Here is a 15581-nt window from a genome sequence, read left to right on the forward strand (position 1 = left end):
CTGATGGGCTGGGGGAAGTTTGGCATCCATGTCTGAGCTTCTGCTCTGATGTTTTTCATAAATTTTCATAACAAAGAACTAAGTCAGTAACCCCAAAAGATGCAGAAAGATAAAATCCCTGATAACTCAGCTGTAACTCTTGGATGTTTCCTTGAAGTGGAATCACATTCCTGATGTGAACCACCTCTGCAGAGATAAACAAATAAAATTTTAATAAGATTATTGAGCAGTGTAGTATAGACTTTTTATTGAAAGTGTCAAGTAAAAATGAAGCAGAGTGTTTATGTCAGATATTGAATGGCAAAAACCCTTAATAAAACCTACACACACCCACTGTTTCTTGCCCTTCTCCCAAAGTGCCTCTTGTGGAACCAGTCAAGCACCATTGATCCACTCACGTGGATCTCCTGTCCTGCTGCCTCTCCAGCTCTTCTGGCCGGGTTCACCCCATCTTTACTCTCCCCATCTCACTTTGGTGTGTAGGTCAGTTCAGCTGTGACCTGGTTTCTCTAGTTTTCTGTCCTCAAATCCATCTCCTCATTCATCAAAGATGTCCTTCAATGTGAGAATCCCTCTCCTCCTAAGGCAGTGGGAGTGTAAATAACTCTTAGACGGTAAAGAATCAGCCTGCAATGAGGAGGCCAGGGTTTGATCCCTAGGTGGGAAAGATCCCCTGGAGAAGGGAATGGCTGCAGCCTCCAGTATGTTTGCCTGGAGAATTCCTTGGACAGAGGAGACTGGTGGGCTACAGTCCATGGTGTTGCAAAGAGTCAGACATAACTGAGCAACTAACACTTCTACTTTTCATACACTTGTTATTGGTGTGTATGCACACACATGCACACCACGCTGTGGAGGGTGATACAGAAGGCTTGTGCCTGCCTCTCTGGAGTCAGGCAGATATGAGCTGCAATCCAAGCTCAGGCCTCTTCCAGCTGTCCCTCTTCCATCTCCGTGTATTAGTCATGTTATCTATAGAAGGATATCGGATGAGTATGGACTCCACAGTGCCCAGCATTGAGTTATTGTAATTCTAGAAGGATCATGAGAAAAAGTTGAGTAAACTGGTGTGGTTCTGGGGTAGGGATGTTGTAGCCACGTGTTCCAGGAAACAAACTCACTCAGAAGGACAATGCAGATAGCGGAGTGCAGTTTATTACACCAGCGGGCCCAAGGCAGAGTCTCCTCTTAGCTAAGGACCCCGACCAGTTTTTGTGAAAACCTTATATACCCTAAAGTATACATGCTCAAACCCACCTCCCCAGATTCTCTGAAACTAGTCTGAAAAAGGAAAAGAAAGATACAATCAAAGTTAACCCATGATTCATATGCCTTAAACCCGTGATTCGTATGCCTTAAGCCTAGTTAGTTAACAGTGTACAATTATCAATAGGCCTGTGGTCATACCCCAATAGCATAATAGAATTTATGATTCTATTTGGTTACACAGATAATTAGGGTATTTTTTAGGCAATGGAGAGTCTAGGTACAAGCCCTGGGGCTCTCCCACCCGGGGGTCTGATTTTCCAGTTTGTATGTCGTTTCCATAGATACAGGGCACATAGCTCAAAGTCCACAGTCCAGCCCAAGATGGAGTCCTGCTTTCAAGATAGAACCTGTTTTGTCTGTTCCTCCTTCAGGGGTTTCTCTGTTTTATACTTCTTAGCTTTTGCTATGCTCAGAGTACCATGGCAGTGGCATTCATTCTACATTGCCGTTGATACATTTACATGTTTGGCTTATTTTTACAAAGAAATGGTGAACTCCATGAGGTCACAGCCCATGACTCTAACACATCCTGGGCACAAAAGTGCTGAATAAGTATATACATTGATTGACTGATCAGTGTTACATGTAGTAGAATTGGGGCTGATATCCCTAATGAGATGTCTGAATGTGATTAATGGTTGAGGAACGATGTGAATTTGGCCAGACCTTTAATTAATCTGTGGTTTCGGCAGCGGATAGGGAAAAACATCTTGTAATCTGCTGCTTCTTGTCCCACAGGAAAGCAGTCTTTCTTATGGCCCCTGGTTTTCCATGTTGTGGTGTTGCCAACCACTCAAAGGAGTATTTGATGTAAAATCAAGACCCACTTGTAGAAATCCATGCAATTATCTCCGCTTTGCGCTTGTCTAATCTTGATTTAGTGAACACAGAATGACGCAGCCTAGCAACATGAAAAGAGCTTCAAGTCAGAAGTTCGGGGGTTGGCTGTGAGCCCTACCTTTTAGCAGCAAGGTGATCTAGTGGGGCCTGTCTGGGCCTCAGGGCCCCTGAATTCTAACATGGGGATCTATTGATAATTAGACCTCCCTGGCATGCTTGTGCTCCAGCCAAATGAGATTCAGTCCAGTGATGAAGACAAATGGCACAAAGCAAAACGCTCTACAAATATGAGTTGTGACATGGGTGCCAGGTACCAAGAGGCAGTCAAATGGGAACAGGACATATTGTTTCCCCTCAAAGATGATACAAGAGACCCTCTTCTAGTAATCTCCTCAGCAGCTGATAAGTGCAACAAGAGAGCTACAGAGAGCCCTGAGAATCAGAAAAGAAAGGCTGCATTCCAGCTGGGAAATCCGGATGGAGGACGATTCTTTGAGGAGGTAGCTTTTGATGTAAGCCAGTGTGGATTTCCTTAATGCTGGTATTTCTAAGGATCTGGGTCAGGATGAATCCCTTCAGGAAATTGGTCCTAAACTAGCTATTCTTTGGAGAGGCTCTGCAGTAGACTTGTTCAGGGTTGCACAGGGTAATGGGCATTGTCAAAATTTAAAGACCCAAGTCCAAATCCAGGCTCTGCTGCTTTGAAGCTGAGTGACCTTATGTGTATCATTAACTTTATCAGTAAAGCAAGGCTGTACAGTATCTCTCCACCAAGGTTGCTGTGCATGAGGGCGGACAGTGCATAACAAGAGGTGAGCACCAAGTCTGACTTTTCAACAGTGATGCTTCTGCTGGGGGAGGATAGGACAAGAATGACAGACAGTACAATGAGGAAGCTCCAAGAAATAGCAGTTGGCATTTTACGAGTATTCATGGCTCCCTTGGGGAAGTGGTGGTGTTTCCTGAAGAAAACAGGTTGACAGATGGTTTAAATCTATCCACTGCTGTCCCCAGATTCACTCATGAGGGATGCAAATCCCATGTTGGAGAAGTTTGGCTGTTATATCTAGCAGCCCATGTATCTCCAAGTCTGCCTAGAAATCCCATATCTCAAAGACACATCCCTGCTTCTCTAGAAAATTAATGGCTTTGTTTGCCTTGCCCTTTAAGTTCTTTAAAATACTGGGAACATACCAATAAAATTAGTCATTCTCTAAGCAACTATGTGCACCTGCCATTTATCCCATGTGGCTGAAGACACGTCTGTTCTATAGCTCTGCCTGTCCATTTCTTGCTTCTAGTCTCATATTCCATACTGCCTCTAGCCTTTCAGTCTGCAGATGACTGTAACCCCACAGGGTATATGTAGCTTCTGCCCCAGTGGCAAATGTTCATGCCCTACATAGTCTATAGACTGGGCATGTCTGGATCATCAGCTTGGGTTCTGTACTAATGCTGCCATAAGAGCTGTAGACTGAGTGGTTTATGAAAACAGAAGTTTATTTCTCACAAGTCTGGAAGCTGGAAAGTCCAAGATCAAGGCGCTGACAGATTTGGTGTTTGTTCATAGATGGTCAACTTGTTCCTGTGTCCTCGTGTGTAGTATGAGAGTGCCCTCTGGGGTTTCTCTGGTAAGAGCACTGGTCTCATGAGGGCTCCATCCCCATGACCTAATCATCTCCCAAAGGCCCCACCTCCAAATACCATCACAATGCAGTTAAGGTTTCAACATATGAATTACAGAGGGATACAAAAACTCAGTTTATAGCAATTTGTCAGTGAAAATACTTTTAAAATCTTTGAGTTCCTGGATACATAAACAGGTCAATCATTACATCCTATTCATTGTACTCGTAGAATAATTTATAGATAACATGAAAACATTTTACTATCTTTATCTCATTTACTTCCTGTAAGAGAAGAGTAACTATTATTTCCATTTTACAGAAAAATAATCTTGAAACTCCAACAGACTATTTACTATGCCTAAAATTGCATGTCTGATACATGCATGCCTGATACATGATGAAGCTGAAACTAGAATCACTAATGTTACAGATACTGGTACCTTTTACCTTTCTTCCCCCTCCTCTCCCACTCTTTTGTTTTAATTTTCTGAAATTCTGGAATGTTATATAAAAGACAGAGGCTAGTGTCTGGATTGGGAATATTTTAGCCAATCAATTGACCTCATAATATCTACCAGTATAAAGGAACTAGCCTATGTAATATCTCAAAAACTTTTATATAAATATAGGAAGACTGTATAAGCTTGACTCCTTGCAATATCTTTTCAAGCCCTTTCTCAGTCTATCTTTTATGAAACCATACTACACTCAGAGTGTACAAGGAACATTTGTGAAAACAGAAGTTGGGCTCTTTTGATAGTAAGTTGTAATATTTGTCTTTAAGGTTTCCCTAAGTAGTGTTTCCTTTTTCTGTGAAGCTCTGGCATCCTGATTTAGAACACTCAATGTAGACTGACTGAGTTTTAGCTTTTTTTTTTTAACTATTACTATATTTACCGGGAGTATTCAAATGCTCCCAAATTTTGTACTCCAGGATAACAATTCAAATCCATATCAATTTGTTTTATTGCTGCACTAACCATCTTTGCCTTTTCATCCACCAACGAAACTAGGAGAGGAAAAGCAATGAACTTCCATTTTTATGGGTAAAGTGAGCATCCCAAGAACTTCTTTCTTTTTTTTTTTTTAATTTTATTTTATTTTTAAACTTTACAATATTGTATTAGTTTTGCCAAATATCGAAATGAATCCGCCACAGGTATACCTGTGCTCCCCATCCTGAACCCTCCTCCCTCCTCCCTCCCCATACCTTCCCTCTGGGTCGTCCCAGTGCACCAGCCCCAAGCATCCAGTATCGTGCATCAAACCTGGACTGGCAACTCGTTTCATACATGATATTATACATGTTTCAATGCCATTCTCCCAAATCTCCCCACCCTCTCCCTCTCCCACAGAGTCCATAAGACTGATCTATACATCAGTGTCTCTTTTTCTGTCTCGTACACAGGGTTATTGTTACCATCTTTCTAAATTCCATATATATACGTTAGTATACTATATTGGTGTTTTTCTTTCTGGCTTACTTCACTCTGTATAATAGGTTCCAGTTTCATCCATCTCATTAGAACTGATTCAAATGTATTCTTTTTAATGGCTGAGTAATACTCCATTGTGTATATGTACCACAGCTTTCTTATCCATTCATCTACTGATGGGCATCTAGGTTGCAAGACTTCTTTCGCTCTTTTTAAATCATAAAAGCTAGAACATGAAGATAAGATTTGTAACCATTATTGGTCAAATATGTGGCACAAAGCACATTGGGTTGGCAGTCTCTATAAGTGAATCTTCTCCACAAAGCCACCCTTGCTGATGGCAAGAAGAATTTCAGTCTTCTATCCCTGGTTGATTTTGACCAGGAAGCCCATTTGGCTGCCTCAGCACTTCCTGAAGTCCTCCATTTGCATGTCAACTGTCACCATGGTCAGTCACCGTAAACCCTCCAATATATTAGACTGATACAGGCACCTATGCCTCTATTTCAGCAGGGACAGGTAATATGCATCGAGTACTTAGCATGTGCCAGATTAAATTCTTTACATGCCATGGTGGATTCAATCATCATGATAAAATATCAAGAAAGTTCCAGAAAAACATCTATTTCTGCTTTATTGACTATGCCAAAGCCTTTGTGTGGATTACAACAAACTGTGGAAAATTCTTCAAGAGATGGTGATACCAGACTACCTAACCTGCCTCCTGAGAAATCTGTATGTAGGTCAGGAAGCAACAGTTAGAACAGGACATGGAACAACAGACTGGTTCCAAATTGGGAAAGGAGTACCTCAAGGCTATATATTGTCACTCTGTTTATTTAACTTACATGCAGAGTACATCATGTGAAATGCTGGGCTGGATGAAGCACAAGCTGGAATCAAGATTGCTGGGAGAAATATCAATAACCTCAGATATGCAGATGATATCACCCTTATGGCAGAAAGTGAGGAAGAACTAAAGAGCCTCTTGATGAAAGTGAAAGAGGAGAGTGAAAAAGTTGGCTTAAAGCTCAACATTTAGAAAACTAAGATCATGGCATCTGGTCCCATTACTTCATGGCAAATAGATGGGGGAAACAGTGACAGACTTTGTTTTTTGGGGCTCCAAAATCACTGCAGATGGTGACTGTAGCCATGAAATTAAAAGATGCTTGCTCCTTGGAAGAAAATTTATGACCAACATAGACAGCATATTTGGAGAAGGCACTGGCATCCCACTCCAGTACTCTTTCCTGGAAAATCCCATGGATGGAGGAGCCTGGAAGGCTGCAGTCCATGGGGTCGCTGAGAGTTGGACACGACTGAGCGACTTCACTTTCACTTTTCACTTTCATGCATTGGAGAAGGAAATGGCAACCTACTCCAGTTTTATTACCTGGAGAATCCCAGGGACGGGGGAACCTGGTGGGCTGCCATCTATGGGGTCGCACAGAGTCGGACACGACTGAAGTGACTTATCAGCCTCAGACAGCATATTGAAAAGCAGAGACATTACTTTGCCAACAAAGGTCTGTCTAGTCAAAGCTATGGTTTTTCCAGTAGTCATGTATGGATGTGAGAGTTGGACCATAAGGAAAGCTGAGTGCCAAAGAATTGATACTTTTGAACTGTGGTGTTGCAGAAGACCCTTAAGAGCCCCTTGGACTGCAAGATGATCAAACCAGTCAACCCTGAAGGAAATCAGTCCTTAATATTCATTGGAAGGACAATGATGAAGCTGAAACTTCAATACTTTGGCCACCTGATGCAAAGAACTGACTCATTGGAAAAGACCCTGATCCTGGGGAAGACTGATGGCAGGAGGAGAAGGGGACGACAGATGATGAGATCGTTGGATGGCGTCACTGACTCAATGGACATGAGTTCGAATAAGCTCTGGGAGTTGGTGATGGACAGGGAAGGCTGGTGTGCTGCAGTCCATGGCGTTGCAAAGAGTCAGACACAACTGAGCGACTGAAATGAACTCAACATTAATATCTCCATTTTCCAGAAGAAGAAATTAGGAACATTAAATTACCTGTTCAAGGTCACCAAACCAGCATATGACAGAAGCAGGATTCAAACACATGTCTGAGATCCCAGCTGATGTACTATAATGCTTAACAATCAGAAAAGTTTTCCTTGAAAATAGATAATTGGAAACTTATCAAGTCTAACCCCTTTATTGTATCTGAAAAACAATCTCAGAGAACTAGGCCTCCTGATTCTTATTATAGTGTTGTGTGTGGTCTAGACATGGTCTTTGTAACATGCTTTTCTAACTCACCCCTGTTCTGCACCTTGCTGGCATTCCCCATAGCTGGTGAAGGCTCCAAGAAGTCTCTTGGCAGGGCTGGTGACTGGGCACTTGATTTGCCAGTAGTTTTTTGGCCAGTTGTGTGGTGGACATGCCTTTCCTCCAACACTGCCCCTCTGCATGCATGTGTGCATGCACACTCGTACACAGAGCAATACTGGCTTCATATCAGCTGTCTTATCCCAAATCTATTCTTGATGAAGCTATTTTTGGGGGCTACGTTAGGGCCCCCATAAAAAATTTTTATGGGAAAATCTGTTTCAAAAATGTTCAGCCTCAGCAGAAGTGTTGTTAGGCATTAGACCCACTCCTTCTAGAAACAGGCAGATAAAACTGCATATTTCATTAGTAGACCAGAGCCTCCAGGACATAAAACAAGCAAACACCAGTTTGACAAACATTAAATTCAACATCAAACAGTCTAGTAGGGGAGATGGCTTGCTGATAGGTGTCTTGTTGTTCCAAATGCCGTACCCAATTCTGGTTCAGATACACAGTGCAGTGCCTTAGCAGAAAGCTTTCAGAAATGAGCTCAAGATGACAGAGGTGATGTAACCTACCATGTAGAAGCTCCCAGGCCAGCCTGACACATAGAGCCACATCCTAATGAGAGCAGTGGCTATTTATTGACTCTTGTGACCTGGTAGTCAGAAGCCTGTTTCTTTGTTCTTGAAGAAGAACTATGATCTTTAAAGGAATTATGTAGGAGGAGAAGAAGAGAAAGGTCTAACAATGTCAAAATGTATTTTAAATAATCTGAATAGAATTAATGAGCAAAGAAATTGGAAAAGTTAATTGTGCATCTTAACAACTTGACTGTCCCCTTTCATTTTTTAAGAAGGAGGAAATAATGCAAAGGCTTCAAGAGAAATAAGTAATGTATGCCCATAAAGGTAATCATTTCTCTTGTCTTAGATTCTTCACATCATCCTGGACCTAGCAAAGTCCTCTAGCTGGAAAAACTTCTAAATGTCAACTCTTATGAAGGTGACAGCTCTTGTGTAAGCTGAATTTATTTCCATTATCCCTCTTTATTCACCAATTCCAATAGCAACACCATTGACTCCTATGCAACAATAGAACCTTGATTTCTCAGGGATAGGGAACTGACATGAAAGATCTACCTTGTTGGTGGGTATCTTACCTGGGAAATTGGGAGTTGAGTGACCAGGATTCATTCTTTTCCATGGAGGGGTATGGAAACCCACATAGTCTGAGGGACCAGAATAAGCTTTGCAGTCACATAAACTTGGGTTCAAATTCCAGTTCCAGCATTTACTGGCTGTGTGTCTTTGAGCATATGGTAGAAGTTCCCTATGCCTCAGTTTCTCACCTGATTATAAATTGGAAAGCTGGTTCATACAGAACAGTGCCTGGCATATAATAAATGCTCCAAAAATTTATCAATACTTTTACCTTGTAAGGGTACTAATAATGGTTTTAACAATAATAATAGTAATAGTAATATTTATTGTGGATATTGAATAGTAAAATGAATCTGAAGCACTCATTGCATGATAGGTATTTGAACGTGTTAGTTTCTACTTCTCTTCTCAGAAGCCATGTGTCCACTTATGAATTCTAGAGACATTACAAGTTTTCTTCTCTCTGTGACAGAAAAAGGTTCAATATGACTCAAGGCCTTCTGGTTCCAATTTTGAGGGGCAGATTTCTCTCTCTCCTCCAAGACAAGTCATCATCCAGAAGCAAGGAGAAATGGAAAAAATAAAGGATATGTCGGTTTAGACTTGGTTACAGATGCATGGGAACAAGTCAGAAGAGACAGATGTGTTTAATGGCCAATGCATTTGTCCAAAGGAATCATTTTCACTGGCCAGGAGCCCAATTAAACCTGTAAAATGGAAATCCAGAAAATCAGATTAACGAGCCAGTCATTAGTGAGGAAAAGACCCAGCTAATTCTGTGTTTAGCATGACAGATGGGCCCAGAGCAAATAATTGGATGACATTCATCAAATGTAAAATAAAAGGTGTCACTGAAAGGGAAAGTGGTAATAATCTCTGGGATTTACAGTGCCAGCAAATTTGCTTGTAAGGAAGAGAAAAGTTCATCAAAATAGATTAATAGTTGCTAAACTTTATTCCTTCCTTGTGTGATTGCCAGAGAACCACACAAATAATAGCAGAGAGGCAGCGAATGCACTAGGCTAGTATCCCTCATTGCTGGGAGGACTCTGCTCCCCGGGGAGGCGCTAGGACCCCTGTGTGGAGGTGAGTCCCTGGGACCAGCAGGCACTGGGCAGGGATGGCGGCTGCTTCTGTAGCCACCGTTCGTTAGCCACTAAACAACAGAGAAAATCGAATCTGAAGGCTCTCCAGTTAAGTGAATGAATCACATTTCATTGTTCAGTTAGTTAAGTACTGACCTCCTGCCCTATGCCTGGCATTTTTGGGGATGTGTTCATTCCTGGTTATATGTTCAAGCATAGGCTGGAATTGTACATGGCTGGGTCAATGAAGGGCTGTATGTTGTTGGACAAATTAGTGACCTCTTAGCCTCTACTTCCTTACCTATAGAGGCTATATCCTCTATGGGTCAGGAATATATAATATAATGTGTGTGTGTATATGTATATATGTAAATAAACTATGGTTTAGAAACTGCTTACTGTAGCATCTTCCATGTTATAAGTTTTCACTGCATGGTAATCATTGCTCTTCTTGCTTTTATTAACTCACCACTTTTCTAAGAAGGCATCATTTTTAAGATGTAGCATCAATGCCATGACAGATTTTCTGGGAATGTAAACATATACACACACGTCAGTTACAGAAATTTAAAAGAACATGTTTTAAAGACATTGGAATCAAGGAAATGTAGTGCTGAAATTACAATACAACTGGTGACATGAAGAAGATGAAGAGAGGATTTGTCAGTCACAGGAGGAGGAGAGCAGGTTTAGAGCCAAACTTCAGTAGGTTCCTACTTGTCTCATCTTGGGCAAGTCATTCCATGGACTCGGAAGGGTTGTCAGTGGGGTTAAACTATTAATAGATAATTTATATAAGGGCTACTTGCAGTCCTGGAGCATGGAAGATGAACCCAATTGATGACAATTTTATCATTATTTTTATCATCATGCATCCACTGATTGCCTGCCATGAGACGAGCATTATTTAGGAATTAAGAAGTTATAACCTTATAATAAGCCATGGAGGGATCACTATAGGTATATGTACACCACAGGAGTAAATGTTGAAAGTGCTGTAGAAATGGAAATAACAAAATTCAGGAATTAAGAGGAGGGAGAAGTTAGAATGGTACTATCCACACCAAGGCCCGTGAACTCCTGGGCCTTACATGAGGTATGGAGCCTCAGGTTGGATCCTGCAGAACAGCCAGTGGCATGACTGGGACAGAGGGAGGGCTGCAGGAGCCCCTGGATGTCTCTGGGGGGTGCTGTGATGTCAGAGGCAGCAGATAGCCTCTGCGCTCCTTGGGCTTTGTGCAGCCGTTTAATACTTTAGATTATTCCATGGTATTTCTGAAGTGTACTTCCATCTTTATGATATACTTAAGTGCAGACTCTCCCAGGTGGTTTGTGTGAGCTTAACAGAGAAGGTAGGGGGGAGTCTGTGCTTGAAGAGGGCTATAGCAGGCACAGCTGGCCTGAGTTCCGGGTCAGTGGGACTGAACACACACTCAAGGGGACCACTTTGCTTTCCTTCAACCCTCGGCAATTTGGAAACCCCACCAGCCTTGCTCTGTGCTACTGATGAGAAGGCTGGCGGTGCTGTCATCTTGTTCCCTGTGGAGGTGACTGGATCTCCTGGGGAAAGGCGTTTTTAGTTGCTGAGTTCTGGCCGGCGTTAGTGCTGGGATTTGCCTCTTCTGATGCTGGGCTCATTCACTAAAAGTGAGGATGGTGAGGTTCAGGATGTCTTGTAGAGAACTGATTTTTAAGCATTTGATAGAGGATGTATTCTGGGGTTTAAAAGCTTTATCACTGGGCAGATGGTCTTCTTGTGGGGGTGATAAAAATGATTTAGAACTATAAGAGGTGGTGGTAGTGTAACACTGTGAATATGCTGAATGTCACTGAATTGTACACTTTAAAATGGTTAATTTTCTCTTATATGAATTTCACCTTGGTTAAAAAAAAAAAAAATTATCATCACTAAACACAAAATTCAGGAAAGAAGCTGCATCTGAGAGGGAGGCCGGGTTCATGATAGGTGAGGAGCAGAGAGGCACAGAGCTGTATGTCAGTTGGCATTCAAGTTCTGCTTCTGTGCTGCTCCAAGTGTGGTCCCCAGACCAGCAGCATCAACATCATCTGGAAACTTAATTAGAAAAAGCAACTCTTGGACCCCACCCAGACTGATTGATTCGGAGTCTCCATGGGTGGGGCCCAGCAGTCTGAGTTTTAACAAGCTTTCCAGGTGATTCTGGTGCATCCTGAAATTTCAAAACTACTGATCTGCTTCTTGAGTTTTGCAGGTATGTTTGCATGTGTTGGTTTTACAATTAAAAGTAAAACCAAATTAAAGAAGCAAATAAATAGCAAATTAAAGAAGCAAATAATTGCCAGGATTAATGGTGACTGTGTTTAGAACCAAGGGTTACATTTTAACCAGATTCTATGCAATTGAGATTTATTTTAAAAAAAATTCTCTGCAACTCATTGATCTTAATCTGTCAACATCCCACCTCTAAGCCAACATAGAACAACATAGATTTAGAACAGATGTCTTATCCAGAAAAAAAAAATAAAGGTCTTGGAATACAAGACAAGAGTGATTCTAGTTAGAAAATAGAGATGTGAGGATAGCAATGACCATCAGGCAGAAAGCTGGTCTCTCCTGTTGGTTTCCAGCCTAAGTCTTTGCACCAGGTTTTTTTCACAGCTCTGCCCTCACACTGACTCGAACATCTGCTCTCCCTGGCAGCTTGTGGTGCCTGCTTTGTGGGCTTCCAATCTGCAGAGGTTAAGGAGGAGCCACAGGAGATGTCATGCCTCAGAGTGAGGAGCGATGGGTGGCTTTCACTAGAAATGTAACAACCTCCTACTCTCAGCAGCCGCTATGGATGGGCACCAGGGTTGGACCAGATCTGGGGGACTGGCCTGTCTCCAGCAAGTGCTGGGGTCTTAGTGAGCACAGAGCCTGTGCCCCCAGTAATTGCCTCCTCAGCACAGAAGCCCGGTTGCTATTGTTTCCCTGCTATTTTCTCTGAACAGGCTACGTTGTCTTCTCCTGTGAATATTAATCTCCCCTGAGTTAGGGTAATTGGACCAAGAGCAGCCATCTGCAGAGCTATGCAATTTGGCAGGCTTTCCAGCAAGTGCAAGCCAGAGGACCATTTCTTGCTGTGGTTTCTGGGTTCCCCTAAGAAGCCATCTTTCCTCTAGTGAGGTTTCAGACCTTGACATCACCAGTCATGAACTAGTAGAACTGAGATTCAGGCTTCAGATTTCTGATTTTCAAATCCAGAGTTCTTTCTTTGACTTTTGATGCCTTTAATTAACTTGCATATGGAAAGAATCAACAAGTATCTGTTCACTGCATGGATTTGTAAAAATAAAGGGAAATTGTGCTCAAATGGGAAGTGAAATTAATTGCAAAGTAACAAGAGCTTTGAGCAATAGTAATTATCCAGATTCAGAAAAATAGTTTCTTTGATAATCATGTCATCATTGCAATGGATTAAAAACTGTTAAGAAAAGAAGAATAGAATATGTAGATCATAAGTATAGCCCATATCAATAGTTTCTCTGTTTTCTGTTGAAAATGTTTATTGTGTATGAATTCAGAGCATAGTGACGAAGTAGAGTCCCTGCTCCCCCAGATATCACCAGCCATGGGGAAAGACTGCTGGAATTGCTCATTTATTGTCTAAGTGCTATGACATGGGAGTAACTTAGGGTGCCGTGGGGTTGGAGGATCAAAGGCAACAGGAGAGGCTACTACTTTCCACCTTGCACTGGATCTATAGCCCCATCTGACCTTTCTGTGTTTCCCTATGATCCAGGTAACAACTGGTGGAAGAGCCAGCTACTACGTGTCCTACCGGAGAGAGGCCTTCGCTCAGATAAAGCTGCCCAAGTACTCACTGCCCAAGGTATTCATCACCTGCTGCCCTGGGTCCTGCCAGACAAAGCAGCAGGGAAAGGCTGTCTTGTTGGGCTGCGGAAGGTTTGATCCCTTTCTGGGAGACAGCAGGCATTAAGCCTGACTTACCACTGGGGGTTTGGCCTCTGCTCAAATGGCAACCCACTCCAGTGTTCTTGCCTGGAGAATCCCAGGCAAGGGACAGGGGAGCCTGCTGGGCTGCTGTCTATGGGGTCGCACAGAGTCGGACATGACTGAAGCGACTTAGCAACAGCAGCAGCAGCATGTCAGTGAATCTGGGTTCTGTGTTCCCCTCCCAGCAGGATACCCAGGCAAGAGTTTTAATTTCCTATGACTCAAATATACAGTATAACCTTGGGTCGTTTCCCAGGACTGGTAGTGAAAGGAACACTAGCTTTGAAATCTCTTCTGTGGGTCCCTATCTTTCACAAGGGCCTTATTGATGAATAGAAGGCCAGACTCAGAATGGCCTAGGTAGAAACTTTATATACACACACATATATGTGTGTGTGTGTCTGGGTGTCTGAGAGAAAGAGAGAGAGAGAGACTGTAGCTGATGGGTACATCAGAGAGAGAGAGTGTGTAGCTGATGGGTACATCCTGCAACTATGATCCTATACAATGGTCCTATAAAGTCAATTACAGATGTTACAGAAAATGAGAAATTAATGCCCATGGCCCCTGGGGCTACATACAATTATATATATGTAAGGTGCACAGGTGAGTCCCATGTCTTTCATGCTTCTCTCTACATTTTAATGCTAAATATAAATGCACTGCTTGTACTTCCACTCCCTTCTGCCACAATGAGTAATTAAAAAGGAATAATTTACTATAATGTTAATATCGAATCGTGGCATTTTAACTCCTATTTTGGAAAATCACAACACTTATTCTGTGGACCTCATCCCTTGTAAACAGTGGCTCCTGGGAGGAGATGGATCTTAGAACATCAGTGTGAACATGGGCAGGCCTTAATTGCATTAAAGCCTTAATTGCATTAAAGCCTCAGTTGCATTATTGGGGCTGCAAAGAAGCAAAGTCTCAGGTTGGACAAAAATCAAATGTAAAGTTACAAAGACTTAGATCTCCAAGCCGGTGCTAGGAAGCATATCATGAAAAGTGAAATGAGTACAGAGGCAGATGGGATTATGAGATAAGAAGGTAGATAACCATCTACCCCTAGTTGCTTTTACCCATTCATTTATTCACATAATCATGCACATATTCATTCATTTTTTTCCTTTCTTTATTCACCCATTGATCTTGTCTTTCTTCCATTTAGGTTTTTACTCAGTGCCATGCATTGAGCTAAGCTTTGTGGTTAGAGTGGTAAATAAGACAGACATTCCCTACCTTCATAAAGCTTGTATTCTGGTAGAAATGGTAAACAAGGAATTGTGGGTATGAGAGGTGTTCTAGGCACAGAAGTTCAAGGTCCGCTGTGACATGATAGTTGAAGCTCACCAAATATGGGTCGTGAGGGCTAGTTTTCTAAAGAAAGTGATGCTTAAGACGATTCAAGGAAGATGAGGAGTTAACCCTGAAAATAAGTGTTTAGGAAGCCGGTAGAAAATACATACACTGGCCCTATTTTAAGAGAAGGCTTCCCAGGTGGCGCTAATGGTAAAGAGCCTACCTGCCAGTGCAGGAGATGTAAGAGATGTAGGTTCGATCCCTGTTCGGGAAGATCCCTTGGAGGAGGAAATGGCAACCCACTCCAGTATTCTTGCCTGGAGAATCCCATGAACAGAGGAGCCTGGTGGGCTACAGTTCATAGGGTTAAAAGAGTCAGACACAACTGAAGTGACTTAGCACGCACACACGTGTGCACATTTTAACAAACTAGAAGGCCATGTTAAGGGACAGGGTTGCATAGAAGAGCTGGAGACGTTGGCAAGGATCATAGTAAGTAGCCCCAGGGGCCACAGGCATTAATCTCTCACTTTCTGTAATATCTTTGTGATTGATTTTATAGGACCATTTTATAGGATCATGG

General features: G+C 42.3%; 1 protein-coding gene across 1 annotated transcript in view; it reads left to right on the forward strand.

Annotated features, from left to right (window-relative positions):
• The window catches only part of SORCS3 (sortilin related VPS10 domain containing receptor 3), a 979390-nt gene that overhangs the window by 835677 nt on the left and 128132 nt on the right, over nucleotides 1-15581 (forward strand). Inside the window, exon 8 of the mRNA NM_001205986.3 lies at nucleotides 13482-13571. Coding sequence (NP_001192915.3) covers nucleotides 13482-13571 — 90 coding nt within the window. The remainder of the gene's footprint in view (nucleotides 1-13481; nucleotides 13572-15581) is intronic.

The sequence above is a fragment of the Bos taurus genome, chromosome 26, assembly GCF_002263795.3.
Source record: "Bos taurus isolate L1 Dominette 01449 registration number 42190680 breed Hereford chromosome 26, ARS-UCD2.0, whole genome shotgun sequence".
NCBI lineage: Eukaryota > Metazoa > Chordata > Mammalia > Artiodactyla > Bovidae > Bos > Bos taurus.